The sequence below is a fragment of the Hemitrygon akajei genome, chromosome 19 (assembly GCF_048418815.1).
Source record: "Hemitrygon akajei chromosome 19, sHemAka1.3, whole genome shotgun sequence".
Lineage (NCBI taxonomy): Eukaryota > Metazoa > Chordata > Chondrichthyes > Myliobatiformes > Dasyatidae > Hemitrygon > Hemitrygon akajei.
The window spans coordinates 73107399-73133318 of record NC_133142.1 but is presented as its reverse complement, the minus strand read 5'-3'; the positions used below and the strand labels follow the sequence as shown (position 1 = coordinate 73133318).

The following is a 25920-nucleotide window of genomic DNA, read 5'->3' as shown; positions in this document are numbered from 1 at the left end:
AGTCTAGGACAGAGGGCACAGATAGAGTGGCTGTGGAGAGGATGATTCCTGTAGTGAACAAGTCTAGGACAGAGGGCATAGATAGAGTGGCTGTGGAGAGGATGATTCCTATAGTGAACAAGTCTAGGACAGAGGGCATAGATAGAGTGGCCGCGGAGAGGATGATTCCTGTAGTGAAGAAGTCTAGGACAGAGGGCACAGATAGAGTGGCTGTGGAGAGGATGATTCCTATAGTGAACAAGTCTAGGACCAAAAGGCACAGCCACAGAATGAAGTGACATCCATTAGAACAGAGAAGGAATTTTCTTTAGCCAGAGGGTGGTGAATCCGTAGAATTAATTGCCTTGATCGGCTGTGAAGGCAAGTCATTGAGTATATTTAAAGCGAAGCTGATAGGTTCTTGATTAGTCATGGCATCAAAGCTTACAGGGAGAAGCAGAAGAATGGGTTTGAGAGAGATATAAAAAATCAGCCCTGATGGAATGGTGGAACTGGCTCAATGGGCTGAGTGGCCTAATTCTACTCATATATTTTATAGTCTTACTTCTATCTGGTCTTGACTGGCAAAGTTTCCAAGCCTGTCCCAGCATCAGCCTCCTTCACATTGTATAATTAGCCTTTTTCAAGTAATCTCTCTGACCCTCCACACCATCAGACACAACTTCTACTCTTCGTTCCTTCCATTTGCTCAATACCTTCAACCGATTATTTCCATTTCCCAATTCTTATGAAAGGTGATCAAACTGCAGTATTATTCCTCTTTCTACAGAAGCGCCTCATCTTCTGAGCATTCTCTGTTCCACATTTCTCTCTACAATATTGGATAATTGCTATTCAAAGTAACAATAAGTACGATCAATAAACAGCTGATGATCTTACCTATGACATTTTATTACTGTGGCTTTTTCCATTGAGATATATAGTCTAGAACAGAGTTTCCAACGAGGTATATGGACCCTTTGCTTAATGGTATTGGTCCATGGCATAAAAGAGGTTGGGAACCTTAAGTCTAGAAAGACCCACATTAAGTAAAGTTGTAACAACACCAATTCAGCTAATCACATGATATGGTTCTTAAAGTAGTATCAACCGTTTGTTTATTTTCATAGATGATGCCTGACCTGTCGAGTTTCTCCAGCATCTGGTGGATGATGCTCTAGGTTTACAGCATCTGCTAAATCTCTTGTATTTATACTAAACCTCTCCTGAAATGATGAGGGAAAGGCATTCAAAATAACCGACCATTTCTTCTGCACTTTACTTCGGCATGTCTTGGTTTGATGGACAGATCTTCCAGCTCTGCAGGAGCTGGTTGAGATTCTCTAGGGGCCAGTTGCTGAATTATAGGAGTTTCATTCTGCAGGGTTAGTGGCACACCCTTTTGTATCTCCTAATCACTAGTTAGAGATGGTAACTCCTATTTCAATATGCATCACCCTCCTCCATCATGCCTTATATGCCTTACGAGCCTGATTGAATTTTTTGAGGATGTGACTAAACACTTTGATGAAGGAAGAGCAGTAGATGTAGTGTATATGGATTTCAGCAAGCATTTGATAAGGTACCCCATGCAAGGCTTATTGAGAAGGTAAGGAGGCATGGGATCCAAGGGGACATTGCTTTGTGGATCCAGAACTGGCTTGCCCACTGAAGGCAAAGAATGGTTGTAGACAGGACGTATTCTGCATGGAGGCCGGTGACCAGTGGTGTGCCTCAGGGATCCATTCTGGGACCCCTACTCTTCATGATTAGAGATGGTGCCACTTCATCTGCAAGTTGTGGGCTGAAGTACTTGTTTGAACCTTTATCAACCCCATTGCTTGCACTGAATGACTTCCAAATCAGATATATTATCATTGACACATGTCATGAAATTTGTTGATTTGCAGCAGCTTTACATTGCAGCTGATTGCCGAATATGCAGGATGGGTGAGCAGCTACACAGGAGAATGCATTGATGACAGTACTGTGATAAAACACCTCACTGCCAAGGCAAAGCAGAACCTTGGCTGACCGCAGAGGTTTCTGCACTGCCTTCAGTTTGGGGGATAAGATGACTTTAAGGTCAGCAAGAGCAGAGCTCTTTGGTGCCATCAGAAAGGCAAGGAAAGGCTATTTATAGAAAATTCAGACACCTTTGTGACCAGTGACACCTGGCACATATGGCTAACTATAGAAACCATAATAGTTTGCAAGTCCACCTTGTGCACTTGTGTGTCAACAACAGCAAGGCCTCCATTCCTGATAGGTTGAATAACTTCTCTGAACAATTTGATGCAATGAATGATGTAACTTCAAGGAAAGCCCCCTTTCCTTCTGATGAATAAGCACCGAGTTGAGGAGGATTCTAGCCAGGGTAAACCCATGCAAGGCTGTGGGGCCAGACAACATACAATACCTGGTCAGGTGCTAAGGGATGGTATAGTCCAGCTAACAGAGGTCTTAATGGAGATCTTTAATATCACATAGAAACACAGAAAACCTACAGCATAATACTGGCCTTTCAGTCCTCAATGCTGTGCTGAAAAAGACTTTACTTTAGAAATTAGCAAAGGTTACCCATAGCCCTTTATTTTTCTAAGCTCCATGTACCTTGCCATGAGTCTCTTAAAAGACCCGATCTCTTTGCAACAGTCTACTGTCCCTGCAGGCCTCAAGGCAGCCACCATCATTTTGGTGCCCAGGGAATAAGGGTAACTGACCTAAACAGTTACTACTCAGTGGCACTGACCTCAACAAACACAAAGTACTTTGAGCAGCTGGTAATGGATCATAGAAAATCGCACCTGCCAGTTACATTGGACCCTTTCCAGCTCGTCTGCTTAAACTGGTCCACGAATAATGCCATCCTCGGCCCTGCTTTCCATTTTGTCCCACCTAGAAAACAATGGCTTATATGCCAGGATGTTGTTCATCAACTTCAGCTTGGCATTTAACACAATCATTCCTTAGGAGTTGGTGGGTAAACAGTCCTCATTGGGACCCAGCTCCCTTTTCTGTAACTGGATCATGGACTTCTTGATGGAAAGACTCCTTCAATCTGAGTTGGCAGCAATATCTGTTTCATGCTGAGCACTGGTGCCCACCTGAGCTGTGTGCTCAGTATGCTAGTGTTCATGCTGTTGACTCAGACTGCACTGCGAGATCCAGCTCAAACCACATCCTCAAGTTCACTGGTGATATAGATACTACAGCATGGGCTTCATCAGCAACAATGATGAGTTGGCATACAGAGAAGAGGTAGAGAGGCTTATCAAAGAGTCCAAGAACAACATCCCAAATCTCAACGTGGACAAGACAAAAGAGATGACTGTGGACTTCAGAAAGGCACAGGTCGATCATTCTCTGCCGTGGAGAGGGTGAAGAGCACAAAGTTCCTTGGTGTGCATACAGTATAACAGATAATCTAACTTTGATTCACAACACCCCTTCCTTCATTGGTTGAGAAGGCACAGCAGCATTTACAGCTTATGAGGAGATTGAGTTGTGCAAGGCTCCCGGACTCTGTTCTAACAATTTTCTACAGAAGCCCCATCGAGAATGACCTGCCTGGTACAGAAGCCACAAGGCATCAGACCGCAAGATCCTACTGAGGATAGTAAAAACTGTGAAGAGGGTCACTGGGGTCTCCCTCCCTGCTTTTTTGTGACATTTGCCGAGAGCATTGTATGCAAAGGCCCAGAAATATTGCTAAGGACCCCTACCACCCATTCCCCACAATCTCTTTCACCCACTAAGTTAGGATAGAAGCATCTGAGTAACATCTTCCAGGGTGTGAACCACCCTGGAACCACCAAGGTCTCATCACTAGGACAGCGAGCTGTTTACTGTATACCTGTGCTGTGTACAACATACATTTGAATTATATTTTATTAACATTTGTGGTAATATTTTTTCTTATGTGCTTTGTGTATGTGATATATGTTGTATATCGTGTTGCATTGTTTGGCTAAAGTGCGTGTACTTCAATGCAAAAAGCATCAGGAACAAAGGTGATGAACTGAGAGCTTGGATACATACATGGAATTATGATGTAGTGGCCATTACAGAGACTTGGCTGGCACCAGGAAGGAATAGATTCTCAATATTCCTGGATTTCAGTGTTTTAAAAGGGATAGAGAGGGGGGAAAGGGGAGGAGGGGTGGCATTATTGGTCAGGGATACTATTACAGCTACAGAAAGGGTGGGTAATGTAGCAGGATCCTCTTTCAAGTCAGTATGGGTAGAAGTCAGGAACAGGAAGGGAGCAGTTACTCTATTGGGAGTATTCTATAGGCCCCCTGGTAGCAGCAGAGATACTGAGGAGCAGATTGGGAGGCAGATTTTGGAAAGGTGCAAAAATAACAGGGTTGTTATCATGGGTGACTTTAACTTCCCTAATATTGATTAGCACCTGATTAGTTCCAATGGTTTAGATGGATCTGAGTTTGTTAAGTGTGTCCAGGACAGAGTCCTGTCACAGTATGCTGACAGGCCGACTAGGGGGAATGCCATACTAGATCTAGTATTAGGTAACGAACTGGGTCAGGTCACAGATCTCTCAGTAGGTGAGCATCTGGGGGACAGTGACCACCACTCCCTGGCCTTTAACATTATCATGGAAAAGGATAGAATCAGAGAGGACAGGAAAACTTTTAATTGGGGAAGGGCAAATTATGAGGCTATAAGGCTAGAACTTGCGGGTGTGAATTGGGATGATGTTTTTGCAGGGAAATGTACTATGGACATGTGGTCGATGTTTAGGGATCTCTTGCAGGATGTTAGGGATAAATTTGTCCCGGTGAGGAAGCTAAAGAATGGTAGGGTGAAGGAACCATGGGTGACAAGTGAAGTGGAAAATCTAGTCAGATGGAAGAAGACAGCATACGTGAGGTTCAGGAAGCAAGGATCAGATGAGTCTATTGAGGAATATAGGGTAGCAAGAAAGGAGCTTAAGAAGGGGCTGAGGAGAACAGGAAGGGGGGCATGAGAAGGCCTTGGTGAGTAGGGTAAAGGAAAACCCCAAGGCATTCTTCAATTATGTGAAGAATAAAAGGATGACAGGAGTGAAGGTAGGACTGATTAGAGATAAAAGTGGGAAGATGTGCCTGGAGGCTGTGGAAGTGAGCGAGGACCTCAATGAATACTTCTCTTCGGTATTCACCACTGAGAGGGAACTTGATGACGGTGAGGACAATATGAGTGAGGTTGATGTTCTGGAGCATGTTGATATTAAGGGAGAAGAGGTGTTGGAGTTGTTAAAATACATTAGGACAGATAAGTTCCCGGGGCCTGACAGAATATTCCCCCGGCTGCTCCACGAGGCAAGGGAAGAGATTGCTGAGCCTCTGGCTAGGATTTGTATGTCCTTGCTTTCCATGGGAATGGTACCGGAGGATTGGAGGGAGGCAAATGTTGTCCCCTTGTTCAAAAAAGGTGGTAGGGGTAGTCCGGGTAATTATAGACCAGTGAACCTTGCGTTTGTGGTGGGAAAGCTGTTGGAAAAGATTCTTAGAGATAGAATCTGTGGGCATTTAGAGAATCATGGTCTGATCAGGGACAGTCAGCACGGCTTTGTGAAGGGCAGATCATGTCTAACAAACTTGATAGAGTTCTTTGAGGAAGTGACCAGGCATATAGATGAGGGTAGTGCAGTGGATGTGACCTACATGGATTTTAGTAAGGCATTTGACAAGGTGCCACACGGTAGGCTTATTCAGAAAGTCAGAAGGCATGGGATCCAGGGAATTTTGGCCAGGTGGATTCAGAATTGGCTTGCCTGCAGAAAGCTGAGGGTCGTGGTGGAGGGAGTACATTCAGATTGGAGGGTTGTGACTAGTGGTGTCCCACAAGGATGGGTTCTGGGACCTCTAGCTTTTGTGATTGTTATTAATGACCTGAATGTGGGGGTAGAAGGATGGTTTGGCAAGTGTGCAGACGACACAAAGGTTGGGGGTGTTGTGGATAGTGTAGAGTATTGTCGAAGATTGCAGAGAAACATTGATAGAATGCAGAATTGGGCTGAGAAGTGGCAGATGGAATTCAACCCGGAGAAGTGTGAGGTGGTACACTTTGGATGGACAAACTCCAAGGCAGAGTACAAAGTAAATGGCAGGATACTTGGGAGTGTGGAGGAGCAGAGGGATCTGGGGGTACATGTCCACAGATCCCTGAAAGTTGCCTCACAGTTAGATGGGGTAGTTAAGAAAGCTTATGGAGTATTAGCTTTCATAAGTCAAGGGATAGCGTTGAAGAGGAGCGGGGTAATGATGCAGCTCTATAAAATTCTGGTTAGGCCACACTTGGAGTACTGTGTCCAGTTCTGGTTGCCTCACTATAAGAAGGATATGGAAACATTGGAAAGGGTACAGAGGAGATTTACCAGGATGCTGCCTGATTTGGAGAGTATGCATTATGATCAGAGATTAAGGGAGCTAAGGCTTTACTCTCTGGAGAGGAGGAGGATGAGAGGAGACATAATAGAGGTATACAAGATATTATGAGGAATAGATAGAGTAGACAGCCAGCGCCCCTTCCCCAGGGCACCACTGCTCAATACAAGAGGACATGGCTTTAAGGTAAGGGGTGGAAAATTCAAGGGGGATATTAGAGGAAGGTTTTTTACTCAGAGAGTGGTTGGTGTGTGGAATGCATTGCCTGAGTCAGTGGTGGAGGCAGATACACTAGTGAATTTTAAGAGAATGCTAGACAGGTATATGGACGAATTTAAGGTGGGGGGATTATATAGGAGGCAGGGTTTAAGGGTCGGCACAACATTGTGGGCCGAAGGGCCTGTACTGTGCTGTACTATTCTATGTTCTATGTTCTATATATGTACAGTCAGATGACAATAAACTTGAACATGAGCTTACATTAAAAAAAAACTATAAATTACAATAAGAAAGAGCAAAAAATTAAATTAAATGAGTAGTTCAAGAGTAATATTCATGGGTAGGTTCATTGTCCATTCAGAGAACTGATGGCGGAGGGGAAGAAGCTGTTTGTAGGTCTACCTCTTCCTGATGAAGTCCTCATCATCTCTCTTGAATCTCTTTGGGTTCATAGCTTTCAAGGACCATCTCCAAGCAGCCTCCCATGTCAGACTGTACGTCAGGAGGACCTGACCAGTTTTAATTACAGAGTCACAACATTCCTGTTAACTTGCTTCAGAAGGATCTAACACAGCGTTCACAAGTCAAGTTAAAATAGCAGTACTGGTTGGTGTAACACCATGTGGATGCAGGGACATCCGATGAAATTTTGTCTACCAGGTTGCATTTGATAGGCGTTAGCTACAATGCTTTTAGCTGTGTCTCTAAACCTGTAATGTCTCTGTCCCAGCACAACTTATCTCAATTGTTCAAAGGATATGCCATTTCCATCTAACATTAGGCACTGTTAGTAGAACTAATTTTCCAATCCACTTCAAGTATGCTCTTTTCCTCAAACACAGGGCATTCATCTTGCCACCTACAACCTTGCAACATCTAAGCCATCATAGAATACTTTACAACATATTTACCAGTGATATTAAACTTGATTCCAATTCCAATTCTGATTCTGTCTGTCTGCCTCATTCTTGCTTGCCTTCCAGTAGGTTTTAACTGACTGCGTCTTTTTTACATCCATATCCACTTTCCAAGAGTTATCTCCATCTCACAGAACACCAGGCCCATCAGCTGGACTGCAGATTTCACAGATAAGCAGCCTGCTCCAATCTGCAAATACCTCTTATTGGTCACTTTTTGAAGAAAGTATCAGAGGTTTCTTTACACCCCTGATTGCGTGTAAAGAAGCTGCACACGTCAGCCATATCACTTCTAGGTCGATTGTAAGGTGATGTAACACATCTAATGTATTCACTAGGCTCTCATGTGAGGGATTATGTGGACAAAGCAATTATGTTGTATATTACTACTTTTCCTTCTGAACAATGAAATAATAACATTTTTGCTTTCATCTGCTATTCCTTCCCCTCCACCCACTCTCTCAGTCAGGCTTCCTTTCCAGTCCTGATGAAGGATTTTGGCCTGAAGTATCAAATGATTATTCGCATCCACTGCTGAGTTCTTCCAACATTTTGTGCATGGTGTTCAAGATTTCCAACTCCTGCAGTGTTTATTTCTGTACCTTTCTCAGCATTCTTGTTTCAGATGTTAAAACTACTGAGAATTAACCCAGAGAACTATTTTCTTCATATTCTTAGTCATGAAAAGGGGAGGTTAAGAAAACTTGTCATCTCAGCTACAAGATTAAGTTAGTTTGCTAACTCACTGAGGTTCAGTTATTGCATTTGGCAAGACCGACTATAGTTCTGATGGAGTGGAACTAATTGGAAATGAAGTGTACTTTGTTAACAGATGCCTCATGAACCAAGTGTCTACTCCTCTACCCTGCTGTTTTAAGACTATTGAGCAAAATAGTCTCATGACCTCAGAAATTACCTTATTATGGCCTTGCACCTTATTGTCTGACTGCACTGCACTTTCTCTGTAACTGCAACAAGCACAAAATGCCAGAGAAATCCAGCCAGTCAGGGGTGCCACAGTAGTGTAGCAGTGAGTGCAGCACTATTACAGCTCGGGGCATTGGAGTTTGGAGTTCAATTCCGATGCCATCTGTAAGGAGTCTGTACGTCCTCCCCTTGGGATGTGTGGGTTTCTCCGGGTGTTCTAGTTCCTCCCACAATCCAAAGACCTACTGGCTGCTAGGTTAATAGGTCATTGTTAGTTCTCTCACGATTAGACTAGGGTTATATTGGGGGTTACTGGAGAGCCCCGGCCTGAAGGGTCATAACGGCCTGTTCCGCGCTGTGTCTCTAAATAAATTCATGGAGGGGAGAAAACATTTGACATTTCATGCCGAGATCCTTCATCAGGACTTCTGGATATTCTGCGTCCTGTAACTCTTTTCCTCCGTACTACTTCATTGCATTGTTGTAGTAAATGATGTGTATGGATGGCATGAGAAGCTCAAGTGTTCCACTGTACGTGTGTCAATTTACCAATTTTTATGTTATAACATTTCCATCTGAAATTCACATCACACTAAAATGTACTGTAGCCATTTTGTTTCAAGGGACCAAACCATGTCTTAGCCAGGGTGTTTCAGATACAGTTCTTTCAAACTGAAGGCTGAGAATGTTCCAGAAGTGAATTACACTGTTGTTGCAACCTCAACTTTACTTCAGCTGGGGTGTCTGGTCCTACACATTTGCAATCTGAACAGTGATGGGTGCACAGTCTGTGAAATAGATTATGCAGCAAATCCACTCGGGAAGCCTGTGCACCCACAAGAGGCATTCAAGTCACGGTGTTTGATTCTTTCAGGCACCGAGTTCTGGAGAACAGCCTGCCATACTTCCCTGTGAGCAGCAAGGCAGTACAGTGGGCAGTGCTATTATCTCATAGCTCCAGAAACTCTAGTTCAATCCTGACCTCAGGCCCTATGTACTCTAGGTGCAGTTTGCAAATTCACCCTATAACTATGCCAGTTTCCCCCCAGGTGGCTCTGGTTTCTGCCAACATCCCCAAGATGTGCTGGTTGGTACACTGTCATGTTCCCCTAGTGTGGTTGGGTCGGCAGGTTGTGGAGAGCTCCACCAAGGATTTCCCAGGAGTGTGCCCAGACAACCATGGAGAAAATCACACAGTATCCATGGGTACTTTGGAGGTGTTCTAGGACTGTTGAGCACTGCAGGGAATAAACATCATTCTTGATCAGGATGGGATTATTTTAATTTGGTCTGTGCCATCATTATTATTGTCATTGGTATTTTTATTGTAGTATGATAATAAAGTTGCAATAATTAAGAATTAATTAAAATCGTTTAATGTCATTTCCAGTACACAAGTGTAAAGGAGAACAAAATAATCGTTACTCCAGATCTGATGTAGCACAGAAAAGCACAATAAGATAAAAAACACAATTATATATGTCCATAAAGTGATGCTAGGAACAGGAGTACATAAGGTGACTCTAACAGGAGATAATAAAGTGGTGGTGTGTAGGTGGGTGATGGGAGAATTGACAGACACGAGAGAGTACAGGTACAGGGAAATAAACGGGAACGGGATTGATGAGACTATTCTGAGAGCAATAGATGTGATAGGGTGAAGAGCCTCCTCTGCGTTATACACTTATAGCCACTTGACTAGGTACAACTGCTCATTAATGCAATTCTAACCAGCCAATCATATGGCAGCAACTCAATGCATTAAAGTATGCAGACATGGTCAAAAGGTTCAGCTGAAACCAAACATCAGAAATGTTATCCAAGTGACTTTGTCAGTGAAATAACCATTGATGCCAGATGGAATGGTTTGGCTATCTTAAAAGCTGCAAATCTCCTGGGAATTTCATGTACAACAGTCTCAGAGATTACAGTGGATGGTGCAATGAACAAAAGAAAAATCCAGTGAGCGACAGTACTAATGGGTGAAAATGCCTTGTTAATGAGGGAGATCAGAGGAGAATGGCCAGACTGGATCAAGATTCAAGATTGTTTAATGGAATTTCCTGTGCACAAGTGTAAAGGTGAATGAAATGTAAGCACAAAGTACACTGCAGATGCTGTGGTCAAAGCAACATGTACAAACAAGCTGGATGAACTCAGCAGGTCGAACAGCATTCGTGAAAACGAGCAGTCAACATTTCGGGCTGAGACCCTTCATCAGGACTGAAGAAGGGGGGGCAGGGGCCCTATAAAGAAGGTGGAGGGGTGGAAGGTGCCAGGTGAAAAACCAGTAAGGGAAAAATCAAGGGTTGGGGGAGGGGATAGGCAGGAAAGGTGAAGAAGGAATGTAAGGGGAAAGCGCTATGGGTAGTAGAAGAAGGCAGAATCATGAGGGAGGTAATAGGCAGCTGGAGGAGGAGGCAGAGTGAAACTGGGCTGGGGGAAGGGAGAGCGAGGGAATTACTGTAAGTTGGAGAATTCGATGTTCATACCAAAGGGCTGGAGACTACCCAGACAGTATATGAGGTCCAACCTGAGTTTGGCCTTATCATGGCAGTAGAGGAGGCCATGTATGGACATATCCAAATGGGAATGTGAAGCAGAGTTGAAGTGGGTGGCAACCGGGAGATCCTGTCTGTTGTGGCGGACGGAGCGTAGGTGCTCGACGAAGCGATCCCCCAATCTGCATCGGGTCTCGCCGATGTAGAGGAGGCCGCACCAGCAGAGTCGGATGCAATAGATTTACCCCAACAGACTCACAAGTGAAGTGTTGCCTCACCTGGAAGGACTGTTTGGGGCCCTGAATGGTGGTAAGAGAGGAGGTGTAGGGACAGGTGTAGAACTTACACTTGCAGGGATAAGTACCGGGTGGGAGATCTGTGGGGAGGGACGTGTGGACCAAGCAGTCACGGAGAGAGAGGGGTAGAGAGGGAAAGATGTGCTTAGTGTTGGGGTCCTGTTGAAGGTGGCGGAAGTTGCGGAGGATAATATGCTGGATCTGGAGGCTGGTGGGGTGATAGGTGAGGACAAGGGGAACACGGTCCCTGTTGTGGCGATGGGAGGATGGATTGAGGGCCTAAGTGCGGAAAATGGAGGAGATGCGGGTGACAGCATCATTGATGACGGCAGAAAGGAAACCACGATCCTTAAAATAAGAGGACATTTGAGATGTCCTGGAATGGAAAGCATCTGGGAGCAGATGCGGCGGAGACGGAGGACCTGGGAATAAGGAATAGCATTTTTACATTTGGCAGGGTGAGAAGAGGTATTTTGAAGCTGAATGAAATAATTGTTACTCCAGATCTAATGTAGGACAAAAAGACACAAAAGATAAAAAACACAATTACAATAATAAAAAATACAATATATATAAATACATAAGATAGCCTATGTACGTAGATAGATTTTATGCCCATAAAATGACACTAGGCTGTATGTACGGTGACTGATGGGCAATAATAGAGTAGTGATGGAGTTGGTGGATGGGAGTGTTGATCAGTCTTACTACTTGGAGTCTCATAGTCCTGCCTTAGATGGCACCTGGCCTCCTTCCTGATGGGAGTGGGACATGAACAGGGTGTGTGGGATTCTGTCAAGTTGACAGAGAGGCAACAGTAACCCAAATAACCATGCATTACAGCAGAGCATCTCTGAATGTGAACCTTGACGTGGATGGGCTACAGCAGCAGAAGAACACACTGGTTCTTCTCCTGTACCTCATAAAGTGGCCATTAAGTGTACATTTAAAATACAAGTTCCCAACAATTTCTAATCAAACAGGCAACTACATCCTGCCTCAGTCTTGTGGAGATTGCACCACGTCAGGTCCCAACTGTCCATGACCTCTCCACCTGCAGTTAATTTCCCATGGCGACAAGCAACAGTTCCAAGAACGGAACCGCAAAGTGCCATTCTATCTCTCACATTAGACATAAACAATCAAATACTCCAGCAAAAATGACATTACAACCCACATCACTGATGCATTCGAATGTGGATGAATTCCACCTACACTGTGGGAACACGAGGCAGCTGTGAAAGGAAATTCAGCAATACAGTCCCTCAGTATGACAGCTGACAAAGCCTGAGACAGACTGTTAGATAACCACTGGGTACTTCCATCAACCAGCACAAAGAAGTAACTCACAGAAAATGCTGGAGGAACTCAGCAGCTCAGTCAGCATCCATGGAAATGAACAAATAGTCAACCCTTCATGAAGGGTCTCGGCCTGAAACATTGATTGTTTATTAGTTTCCACAGATGTTGCCTGAGCTGCTGAGTTCCTCCAGCATTTTGTGTGTTATTCTGGATTTCCAGCATCTACAAAATCTCTTATCTTTATGGGTTACAGCACAACAAAGGTATGGTCAACCAATTCCCTCCGGTAAAAATCTTCATTTACCCAAATTCTGTGTTAGCCTCATCTGCTGTGATTCAGAAATGCAACTCCACTGAACCCTAAAATAAAGTTTAAGCATTTTATATTTAGCCTTCATTTATCTAGTCCTGTATTTTTGACTTAATGCAATGAGTATAGGTTTCTCAATCGCACAATAGCAATTAACAGGCTACAAATGGATGATCAGAACCTTTACAGTGGAAGTATCTGCATCTATAAATTCCAGGAATGATAGAAATATTCAGGAGCTGTTTCTCTGTCCACAGGTGTCCAATACCATTGGAGTGGATACAACCCAGTTGGTCACAGGAAAGCCCACTCCACCACTGAGCATATTTACACAGAGCATTGTCACAGGAACTCAGCATCCATCATCAAAGATGCCCGCCATCAAGGCCATGCTCACTTCTCACTGCTGTCATCAGGAAGGAGGTACAGGAGCCTCAGGTCCCACACTACTATGTTCTGGAACAGTTATTACTCCTCAGCCGTCATGTTCCTGAGCCAGTGTGGATAACAACTTACATCGACACTGAAATGACTCCACAACCCATGGACTCACTTTCAAGGACTTTACATCTCATGTTCTCAATATTATTTAATATTTATTTATTATTATTATTATTTTGTTTTCTTTTTGTATTTGCACAATTTGTCTGTTGCACGTTGGTTTTGTGTCTGTCTTTCTGTGCATCTTTTCATTGATTCTATTGTATTTCCCTATATTTACTGTGAATGCCTACAAGAAAATGAATCTCAGGGTTGTAAGTGATGTACTTTGATAATAAATTTACTTTGAACTTTGAGATGCCACCAGGTCTGCAAAGGATTTCCAGCACTTTTTGTCTATTTGTTTCATGTTTTTGACATCTGCAGAATTGTTTAGTTTGTACAAGGGTGCCCCCATGTGACAACAGATCCAGACAAGAAGACACACCAATGGCTATATTAGAAAATCAGGAAGGTACTGCCACTGTTCATTTATTCATAGCGCATCGCACTTTCTGACTTCCATGCGCAAAACCATAGCATTTATGGATGAGTCTCCTTTGCAGAGTGAACTTGGATACATTTTTTTATGTACTGTACCTTCCTATTTGCTCTTAGAGTCAGAAAGGAGTCATGGTTGAACAGCATGGTCAGAATGGTTGACCATTCGCCCATCTGACCTGTGCTGACCATGCTACCCACCAAGCTGGTCCTCTTTGCCTACTTTTGACCCATATTGCCCTCAGTTCCTCCAATTCAAGTACTTGTCTTTAAAATGCTGGTGTTTTACTTGCCTTAACCTCTTTCGCTGGCAGCTCATTCCAAAGACGTGAGCCCCTCTACATGAAGAAGTTGCCCATCAGGTCCCTTTAAACTCTTTCAGCTTTCACCTTAAACCTATGTCCTCTAGTTTCCAGTTCCCCTTCCTTAGGAGAGAGATTATGTGCATTCACCCTACCTATACCACTAATGATTTGATAAGATCATCCCTCAATCTCCTATGTTCTAAGAAATAAAATTCTAATGTCCCAATCCCTCCCTATAACTCTATTGTCAGTAGCTGGCATCATTTAGTTGGGAGAGAGATGGACTCAGGATCCAAAGGTCCCTAGCTCAATCCTGGATTGCAGCATTAACACCTGGAATAATGTGCTCAGTTTTGGTCACCTCATCATAGGAAGCATGTGGCAGCTTTAGAAAGGATGTACAGGAAACTTACAGGATGCTGCCTGGGTTAGGACCGCATGTCTTATGAAGAAAGGTTTAATTAGCTAGGGTTTGTTTTTCTGTTTGGAGTGAAGGAGGTTGAGAGATGACCCGATGGAAGTGTACAAAATGATAACAGGAATAGATAAAGTGGACAACAAGGAACTTTTTCCCAGGCCAAAGATGGCTTAAATAAGGAGGGCATTATTTTAAGGTAATTAGAGGAAAGTACTGTGGGGATGTCAGAGGTAGGTATTTGTTTTAATCGACACAGAGAGTAAATGGTGTGTGAACGCACTGTCAAAGGTGAGAGTAGATGTCGTTAAAGAGACATTAAAGAGACACATAGATACAAACATGAATGATAGAAAAATAGAGAGCTATGTGGGAGGGAAGGGGTAAATTGATCTTAGAGTAGGTTAAAAGGTTGGCACAACATCATGGGCTGAAGGACCTGTACTGTGCTGTACCTTAAGTATGTTCTAACCCAAGCTTCTTATATACAAAATAGATAGGAGGTTCATTGCTGGCCTCAGGTTTAGTTTGTATGTATTGTGCTGGTTTCTTGCTTCAGGTAGCTCATAATAGCTCCGTGGCTGTGGACTTACTTTCGGTTCTCTGCTGCTGCTGTTCATGTTCTGTGTATGGTTTGTTTGCATTTTGTTATTGTTTGCACAACTTGCTCTTTCTTTTTTTACACATTGGATGTGTGCTTGTCTTTGTGGTGTGGGGTTTTTTTCAGGAATTCTGTTGTGTTTCTTTGTTCTGTGGCTGTCTACAAGAAAATAAACCTCAAGATTGTACGTGGTGCTTTGAACCCCCTTTCTGCAACGTACATGCAAAGGGTTCACACTGTGCACTACTGTTCTGGGTTCTATCTTCGTTCTAAGAGTGACCAAGCAAGTGTGTAGCAGCAGATGCCAACATTTCTGTGTCCGTTAGTCGATCATCCCTTTGAGAATACCCTCAAAGACGCAATGGACAAGATCCCAGAGTTCCACCAAGACTATGCCCACCAATATCTCCAGCATTTACTGGCTAAAGTATAAGAGCTCTCACAATTTAAATACCAGTGCTGGGTGCTTTCTCTACCACCCCAGTGGGCTTGGAGAGTCCAGTACCTGTTTCTGACCGTTAGGCACAAGTTGCTGCATTCAAAATGTGGTCTCTTTACCAAAGCACACATGACAGAAAATTTGACAGGAAAATTGCTTAACCATTGTGCTGCTCAGAACAACTGCGTTTCTTTCTCTGTGTGCATTCCTGAGTCAGAATGTAGAAAAAAGTGGCATGATATTGGTCAATAGTAACAAATTCTAATTACAACACTACTTGGATTTGTTAAAGATAATAAAAACTCCTGAATTCAAACAGTTTTAAGCAACTCATTTCACAAACACAAAACATGTCAGAACTGTTTAGTTATAAAAGTGCTAATTAAACAAAGCCTTTCTTCAATTTAGAACCTCTTGATCCTTGCTGTAAAACCCCACATTCAATAGGTCCAGCGCAAGTCACACATTCAATACCACAAGTTAGGGAACCGCTTTAAAAGAATCTATAATTAAAATAATCTTCTGCTCTAACCTGTGTATTCTTAAATTTGAACCCAGAAAGAAATCATATAAAGAATAGTTTACTATCAATTTAAAATAAACTGTGGGTTAAAGAGACTACTAGACAAGTATATGGAGGAATTTAAGGTGGGGGGTTGTATGTGAGGCAGGGTTTGAGGGTCAGCACAACATTGTGGGCCAAAGAGCCTGTAATGTGCTGTACTATTCTATGTTCTATGTTTAAAACCCAGTATTATTTTCTAGTTTGAGCTCTTTAGGTAACCTATTTCTATTAAAAGTAGACGTTTAACATCAAAAGTCCAGCTCTTTGATCCTTGGCAAACTGCATGCACTTCAAAACATTCCAACCTATTTAATAGTATAGCTACTAGCACCCAGGCTGGCAAAGTGTAGATTAAACTCACATGATCATTGGATGCTTGCTTTAGTATGAACCATTTCATCTGGAGGTGAAATGTGGTGAATTAGAGGGATTTTTTTTTAAAAAGCACCTCTGCTCCATCCACAAAAAGTGGAATTTCTCAGAGGCCAGCCATTTTAATTCCTATCCCTACTTCTGTTCTGACATGCCATTCTATGGCTTCCTCTTCTTCCACGGTGCAGCCACTCTCAGGGAAGAGGAGCAACACCTCATATTCTGTCTAGGTAGCCTCCAACCTGATAGCAAGAACATCAATTTTTTCCAACTTCCAGTATTTTCCCACTCCCCCTCCCCTCTTCTTCTATTCCTCATTCTGGCCTCTTACCTTTTCTCCTCACCTGCCAATCACCTGCCCCTGGTGCCCATTTTCCTTCCTTTTCTGCCATGGTCCATTCTCCTCTCATTTCAGATTCCTTCCCCAGCCCTTCACCTTTTACACCTATCACTTCCTAGCTTCTTACTTCATTCTGCCCCCCCCCCCCCCCCCCCCCCCAACCACTGGTCTTCAGCTATCACTTTCTAGCTTGCACTCCTCCCCCACCCACTTATTTTGACCTTCCCCCTTCCTTCTCAGTCCTGAAGAATGGTCTTGGACCAAAACATGGACTACTTATTCATTTCCATGGATGCTACCTGACCTGCTGAGTTCCTCCTACATCTTGTGTGTTGCTCTGAATTTCCAGCATCCGCAGAATATCTTATGTTTACAAGTTATTTTTATGATTGGATTTTGGCTGTTGGATGAAGCTAAATTGGCAAACAGTATCCCAGCTGGAAGTAATCAGGCCATCAACACAATGGCACCAAAGACAGCAATTAGGAACTAATTCTTCTATTGACCAGCCTTCTCTGCAACAGTGTGACATAGCCATTCACACCAGAATTTGAAGAGCAGTAATCATATCTAACTAAGCCTCAAACTTCAACACCATACTAATGGTTACCTGGCCTATTGAATCTGCGCCAGCTCTGTGGCCCAATCCTCAGTTCCAATCTCCTGCTCTTTCTCTACTGAACAGTGAGCCTCTTACCTTCCAACATTCATCCAATTTCGCCTTGAACTTCATGCTAAATTCAAATCCACCACAATTTCAAGCATTGTGCTAAATTGTTTTTCTCATCACTCTTATTACTTTGAAGTTACGTCCACTGACTCTTAATCCTCCACTATGAAGAACAATGTCTCTTTACTTATCCTACCTAAACCTATCGGGATTATGTACCAAACCGCCTTCCAACTTTTGCTGCTCCAAGTAGAGTACCTCCTCTTCTCCTTACCTATCACGTCCCTCTGGTGCTCCTCCTTCATCCCTTTCTCCCATGGTTCATTCTTCTATCAGAGTCCTTTTTCTTCTCTTACACCTATCACTTCCCAGTTTCTCACTTCATCCTCCCCCCACCAACCTACCTTCCTCTTCTCCTGACTTTACCTGTCAGTTTCCAGCTTGAACTCCTTCCTCTCTTCCACTTTCTTGTTCTAGATTTTTCTCCCTTCCTTTCCAGTCCTAATGAAGGATCATAGCCCAAAATATCAACTCTTTACTCCTCTCCATAGATGCTGCCTGACCTGCTGAGTGTCTCCAGCACTGCGTGTGTGTTGCTCTGGATTTCCAGCATTGGCAGAATCTCTTGTGTTTGGCTTCCATTGGAAATGGTGGAAGAGGATGGAAGATGGAAGGGAAGAGGGTGTGCATCACCATCACTCAATTCCTCATCTGCAAAGTGCAAAACACCATCTGCCCCTTTAATGGTATTTACCACCACCTAGGGCATCAGTGTCATTTTGTGATATTTGGAGCCCCCTCATGGCTGCAGTAAAATGCATCACCTGTGGTGACATTATTACCAGCCTTGCTCTGATGACTACAGCAGCTTCTGGTAGTGACAGATCACCAGCCCTTCCAGTTATTAGAGATATTCATTCCATGTGCAAAGGTCTTTCATTTGCTTCCACTGATAAGTGCCATCAATACCAATCTCCCCTCAGATCTGATCACCCCTTATGCTGGTTTGGTGCACCCAGCCTCCTGCCAACCATGATAGTCTCCTTTAACAATGGTTACCACATTTTACTAGTAATTTAGGCACAATCATTGCGTTGATGTTAACCACCTGTGAATAGAGGTATAAAGGAGAAATGTACCCAGCATTTACAATCAGTCCATGTGCCTCCTGGTTATCCTCTCCACATTTCTCGTGGTGAGGCCTGCCCGGTGCGCGGGATTTTGGTGTCTGGTGGTGAGAAGCCGTGTGCTGTACTGCGCTGTACTGCCTCCCGCTGGTACCTCCCGCCCATTGCGACTGCCGCTGGCTTTTTGCTCCTTAAGATCCAACGTTGGTTGGCCTTAAAACGTCGCCCACCAAATCTTCCGCTTGTTGCAATTTTAGAAAGAAACTTCAGTAGTAACTTGGGGCAAAGTGGGGACTGAAACGGATTTTATTTTAATGCAAAGACGCTGAACCCTGGGTTTGATTGCAGCTTCGGAAGGGGCAAGTGCTGAGAAGGTAGTGGGGAGGGGGGATTGTTTGCAGCCCCGCCGACCAGCTACACTGTCAGCGACTACCCCTCACCGCAGTGAAACCTTCGCCCTTTCCCTTTTAAAGAGTGCAATTTCCAAAGAAATGCTTAATAACTCCAACACACAAGAGGATGTGGTAATATTTGCCCTAACCGGTCCCAAACTTGCGTAAAACGACACTAAATTTAAAATGCTTATTCCGACCTTTTTTTTAAGTTAATGGTCCTAATCTCGCTGCATTTGGCTGCTGTTATTAATACCGTTGCGACCGAGAAGAGCGGCTCGCTAACTTTAGTGCCCGCCGCGCCTGGTGAAGTAGCCGGAGCCGCGGTTCTCTCTCCTTGCTCTCCCACTGCCCGACAGCAGAGACCCCTGTCCTCTACCCCGTATGCCCACACCCATGTCCCCCCGTCCAGCGCAGTCCCCTGCTCGCACCTGCAGGACACGGTGATCTCGATCTTGGTAGCAGGAACGGTAGCCTGAAGCGGATCGAAGTCTCCGATAGATGCCATCCTCCTGGTGCTTTCTCACTGACTACCTCGCCAACTCTCTCTCTCTCTCTCTCACACACACACATCTATGTGACATCACAAGCGTGACCACCCTGCTCTCTCCACCCTTCCCTCTTATCCATCATAATATATCATATACTGCTCTGGCTGTGTACACGAACAGCAGAAAACTAGTTTATTTGCCGATCGGGAGGATTCCTTCACTGCAGGTTTTAAAACCCCAGGAGTTGATTAAAGAAATAAAACGCTTAGCAGGTCAGACCGTTTCTGTGGAGTATGAAACAGTAAAAGCTTCAGGTCCATGACTTTTTATCACAGACATCTCCTCTGTGCTGAGGGCCTTTAATTCTTAAAGCTGTTGGAGCATTCGCCCTTAATGACTCATTATTAATTTCCAACCTGGCTTTAGACTTAGCGTGAAAAGCGATTATTCAGTCCGGAGTCCATGACACTGTGAGACACCTCTTGTCACAATGGCCACAGAGTCTGGCCGCTCCAGCAGCTGAAAGAAGGGGGCAATCGCGCGTGTGAGAAGGCACACATTCCAGCTAATTGGGGTTTCCTTGCGGTTGTATTGAACTCCCTTTTGTTTCAGTCTTGTCAAGTCTTGACTGAAGCACTGTGACAACAACACTCCCTGCTTACCTTTGTCCACGTTCCCGGAAAGAAGATTAGTGATTTAGATAGACACTGTTAAAGGAATGGGTTTAATTTAGTTCTAGGTTACTGCAGTGACAGCATTAATTTTTAGTTAGCAGCCCTGTTGGACTAGTGTTTATTTGATCTCTAGAGTTCTCAAAAATCAGTGAACATGCTTGTTTCTCTCCCACTGCACGTGGGCCTTCACAGAACTTCTATTATCTCTTTTCACAAATCCCAAAGTAAACTTGCCTTCATTCTCCCCACGTTCCCATTAACCACCCCCCTCCCACACACACACAGATGCCTCCAGATTCTACCACTCACCTACACTCCAGGAGTAATTTACAATGGCTAAACCCTTTGGGATGGTGAAGGAAAACAGAGCATTTGGAGAAAACCCATGCGGTCACAAGCAGGACAGGCAAACTCCACACAGACAGTGTCACCAATGATCCTGGGTCTCCAGATCAATAATCAACTAACACCAGACATTCTGCAGATTCTCAAAATTTCGAGCAACATCTATGGAGGGGAATAAGCAGCCAATGCTTTCAGGCTGTGATCCTTCATCAGGACTGGAATGCAAGAGGGGGAAGGCTAGAATGAGAAGGAAGGGGGTTGTGGAGGGAGCCAAAGCTAGCAGGTGATCAGTGAAATCAGGTGAGGGGAGGAGGATGGGTGGGCGAAGGAGGAGAGATTAAATAAGAAGTTGGGAGGAGATAGGTGGAAGAGGTAAAGGGTTGAGAAAAGAAGGAATTGGATATGAGAGGAGAATGAGAGAAAGGGAAGAAGGAGGGGCACAAGAGGGAGGTGATGGTCAGAAAAGAAGAAAAGAAGGGGTAAGAGGGGAGCCAGAAGGGGAATGAATGTGCTGGTCTGCTGTCCCTACAGTATGGTTATAGTTTTAGTTTTAGGGATCAGAAATTAATCAGGAAGTGCTTCTCTCTCCCTTTGTGGGAACCCTGCAATCCAAAAACAGCATTAGGAATAATGTTTATCAGGCATTGTTGATGAAGGGTCTTCATCATGAGATAGTATCTGTTTATTTACTGAGGTACAGATCAGAATAGGCCCTTCCAGCCCTTCGAGCCATGCTGCCAAGCTACCCCTCGTTAAATCTGTGACAAAACAACTTACAATGACCAATTGACCTACTAACCGGTACATTAGTGAGTTGTCTGACAGTTGTCAAGAGCTGTCTGACAGTGTCGTGGACTGAAGAATATGTATCCATGCTGCTTAACCCTAAATCTAAAGCCAGGTTGGAAATTAATAACAATGAGTGATTAAGGGGGATGCTCCAACATCTTTAAGAATTAAAGGTACCCAGCATAGAGGAGATGGTTGTGATAAAAAATCATGGACCTGAACTGATACGTCTTTGTGAGAGGAAACCATGGTACCTAGTGAAATCTCATGCATTGTAAGGCGAAGATGTACAGGCCTCTTACAGATAGAAACATAGAAAACCTACAGCACAATACAGGCCCTTCAGCCCACAAAGCTGTGCCGAACATGTCCTTACCTTAGAAATTACCTAGGGTTAACCATAGCACTCTATTTTTCTGAGCTCCATATACCTGTCCAGGAGACCCTATCATATCCACCTCCACCAATGTCACCGGCATTTTCCACATTTCTTCCATACATTTCCCTGAGAACATTTATTTCCAATTTATGCTTTCAAATTCCTGCCTAATAGCCTCATATTTCCCCTTACTCCAATTAAACACTTTCCTAACTTGTCTGTTCCTATCCCTCTCCAAAGCTATGGTAAAGGAGATAATGTTATGATCACTATCTCCAAAATGCTCTCCCACTGAGAGATCTGACACCTGACCAGATTCATTTCCCAATACCAGATCAGGTGCAGCCTTTCCTCTTGTAGGCTTATCTGCATATTGTGTCAAGAAACCTTCTTGAACACACCTAACAACCTCCACCCCATCTAAACCCCTTGCTCTAGGCACATGCCTATTGATATTTGGGAAATTAAAATCTCCCACCATGACAACACCTTTCCAGAACCTGTCTCCCTGTCTGCTCCTCGATGTCCTTGTTACTGTTGGATGGTCTATAAAAAACACCCAGTAGAGTTATTGACCCCTTCCTGTTCCTAATTTCCACCCACAGAGACTCCGTAGACAATCCCACCATGGCTTCCTCCTTTTCTATGGACGTAACTCAATCCCTGACCAACAGTGCCATGCCCCTACCTCTTTTGCCTTAACATCAGAACTGAACTCCAATCTCCAGCACCTCAAGCTGTAATAGTACTACACTAACCACTACACTACCACGGCACCCACCCTAATGATGCTGGTTGATCTGCAGAGATACTCCAACATGTTTTTATTGGATATGCCCTACACATTGTCTATGTACAGCATGTTCCAGACAGTGGAGGATATAGTTCAGGTCACCTCGTTATAGGAAGGATATGGAAGCTTTAGGGAGTTTCTATTACATATTTAAAGATTTTATAAGATTATCTCTCTAAATATATAAAATAGATGGAAAGAGTGGAAAACCAGTGGCTTTATCCAGGGCAGCAATGGCCAATGCCAGAGGACATCAATTTAAGGTGAGTGGAAGGAAGTTTAGGCAGCGTGACAGAGGTAGGTTGTTTTTTACGCATGGAACATACTGCAGATTGGTGGTAGAGGAAACTACATTAGAGACATTCAAATGACTCTTAAATAAGCAAAGATATTAAAGAAAATGGAGGATAATGAAAGGGAAGGGTTAGATTGATCATGGATTATATAGGTGGCATAACATCGTAGACTGAAGGGCCTGTCCTGGGCTGTACTGTTCTATGTTCTATAGCATTAGAGTATTGCCTCATTGGATTGGAGATGTCTCACAGGTGAGTCATATATTAAATTTAAAAACAATTTGCAAGACCACTCTGTAACCATAGGCTTCACAAATAATGATGTCTAATTTGAGGAATAGAATCTTAACCCATTTCTTGATCATTTTGTTCAATAATAGGAGTCAGGTGATTTGGACTTTCAAAAGGCTTTTGATAAGGTGCCTCATAAAAATATTAATTATTAAGTGAGATTGGAGTACAAGGATTGAGGCAGATAAACTGACGAGAATTGAGGATTGGCTAGCAAACAGAAAATTTAATATAAGTAATTAAATATCTGTGGTGGGATGTCATGGGAATTCCTGATGGCAATCCATCTAGTCCTGATCAATGGTTTGGACAAAAGGATCAACAAAGTCCATTCAGCTTTGCTAACAATATAAAGCTAGGTGGCAGTGTAGTCTGCAGAAAGAATGTAAGGATGCTTCAAGGAGATATAGATAGGCTAGGTGAATGTGCATGGATGTGGCAGATGGATTGTAACATGCAACAAGGTGGGGCTATCCATTTCAATAGGAAAAAATAGAAATATGTAATTTGGTAAGAGATTGAAGTGGTTAGAAGGAACTGGATGCCTTTATACACAATGCAATACAGATAGAACAAAGGGTTGGGGGGAAAAGAAAAAGTATTTCTTGCAAGAGGATTTCAGAAAAAATAGAGATATGTGACTCGAATTATATAAGATCCCCAATTATGAGGCTGCACGCATCTGCAATATTGCATGGCAGTTTGGTTTGACAGAAGGATTGCAGTGAACGTTCACCAGGTTGATTAGAAACATAGAAACATAGAAAACCTACAGCACAATACAGGCCCTTCAGCCCACAAAGCTGTGCCAAATGTGTCCTTACCTTGGAAATTACCTAGGGTTACACATAGCCCTCCATTTTTCTGAGCTCCATGTACCTATCAAGGAATCTCTTAAAAGACTCTATCACATCTGCCTCCACCACCATTGCCAGCAGCTCATTCCACACACTCACCACTCTCTGCGTAAAAAACTTACCCTTGACATCTCCTCTGAACCTACTTCCAAGCACTTTAAAACTGTGCCCACTTGTGCTAACCATTCCAGCCCTGGGAAAAAGCCTCTGACTCTCCACACGATCAATGCTTCTCATCATCTTATACACCTCTATCAGGTCACCTCTCATCCTCCTTCACTCCAAGGAAAAAAGTTGAATTCACTCAACCTATTCTCATAAGGCATGCTCCCCATTCCAGGCAACATCCTTGTAAATCTCCTCTGCACCCTTTCTATGGTTTCCACATCCTTCCTATAGTGAGGTGACCAGAACTGAGCACAGTACTCCAAGTGGGGTCTGACCAGGGTCCAGTATAGCTGCCACATTACCTCTCAGCTCCTACCTCAATCCCACGATTGATGAAGGCCAATACACCGCACACCTTCTTAACCACAGAGTCAACCTGCACAGCTGTTTTGAGCGTCCTATGGACTCGGACCCCAAGACCCCTCTGATCCTCCACACTGCCAAGAGTCTTACCATTAATAATATATTCTGCCATCATATTTGACCTACCAAAATGAACCACCTCACACTTATCTGGGTTGAACTCCATCTGTCACTTCTCAGCCCAGTTTTGCATCCTGTCAATGTCCCGCTGTAACCTCTGACATCCCTTCACACTATCCACAACACCCCTAACTTTTGTGTCATCAGCAAATTTACTAACCCATCCCTCCACTTCTTTATCCAGGTCATTCATAAAAATCCCGGAGCAGAGGTCCCAGAACATTTCCGAGGCAAACCACTGGTGACTGAACTCCATGCCGAATATGACCCGTCTACAACCATTCTTTGCCTTCTGTGGGCAAGCCAGTTCTGGATCCACAAAGCAATGTCCCCTTGGACACCATGCGTCCTTACTTTCTCAATAAGCCTTGCATGAGGTACCTTGTCAAAAGCCTTGCTGAAATCCATATACACTACATCTACTGCTCTTCCTTCATCAATGTGTTTAGTCACATCCGCAAAAAATTCAATCAGGCTTGTAAGGCACGGCCTGCCTTTCACAAAGCCATGCTGTCTATTCCTTTCCAAATGTTCATAAATCCTGCCTCTCAGGATCTTCTCCATCAACTTACCAACCACTAAAGTAAGACTCACTGGTCAGTAATTTCCTGGGCTAACTCTACTCCCTTTCTTGAATAAGGGAACAACATCTGCAACCCTCCAATCCTCTGAAACCTCTCTCATCCCCATTGATGATGCAAAGATCACCGCCAGAGGCTCAGCAATCTCCTCCATTGCCTCTCACAGTATCCTAGGGTACAACTCGTCCGGTCCTGGTGACTTATCCAACTTGAGATATCCATGCTGAGATGATGTTTGCCAGAGCTGTGGTGTCTTGATCCACATAGGGCAGTGAGGAAATTTAAATACCAGGGAACCTTTGGAATTCTCTTCCCAAGATGATTTTGGGGGGTGAGTCACTGAATGGCCACTTTATTTGGCACAACTGCAGACCTGGTCGTTAATACAAATATCCCATCAGCCAATCATGAGGCAGCAGCTCAATGCATAAAAGCATACAGACATTGTCAAGCGTTTCACTAGAATGGGGAAGAAATGTGATCTAAGTGACTTGGACTGTGAAATAATTGTTGGTGTCACACAAGTGGTTTGAGTAACTCAGGACCTGCTGATCTCCTGGGATTTTCATACACAAGAATCTCTAGAATTTACAGAGAATGGTACGAGAAACAAAACAATGTTGGGTGAGTGGTAGAACTGTGGGTGATAATGGCTTGTTAATGAGAGAATGGCCAGACAGGTCAAGCTAGGTGACCGTAACTCAAATATTCACACGTTACAAC

At 43.7% G+C, this 25920-nt stretch overlaps 1 protein-coding gene across 2 annotated transcripts in view; it reads right to left on the bottom strand.

Moving 5' to 3' along the window:
- Positions 1–19603, bottom strand: part of cpne9 (copine family member IX) — a 627771-nt gene extending 608168 nt beyond the window's left edge. For both annotated transcript variants that reach the window (XM_073072861.1, XM_073072862.1), the window contains exon 1: positions 19482–19603. In XM_073072861.1, coding sequence (XP_072928962.1) covers positions 19482–19558 — 77 coding nt within the window. In that variant the 5' untranslated portion in view covers positions 19559–19603. The remainder of the gene's footprint in view (positions 1–19481) is intronic.
- Between the last annotated feature and the right edge of the window lie 6317 nt (positions 19604–25920).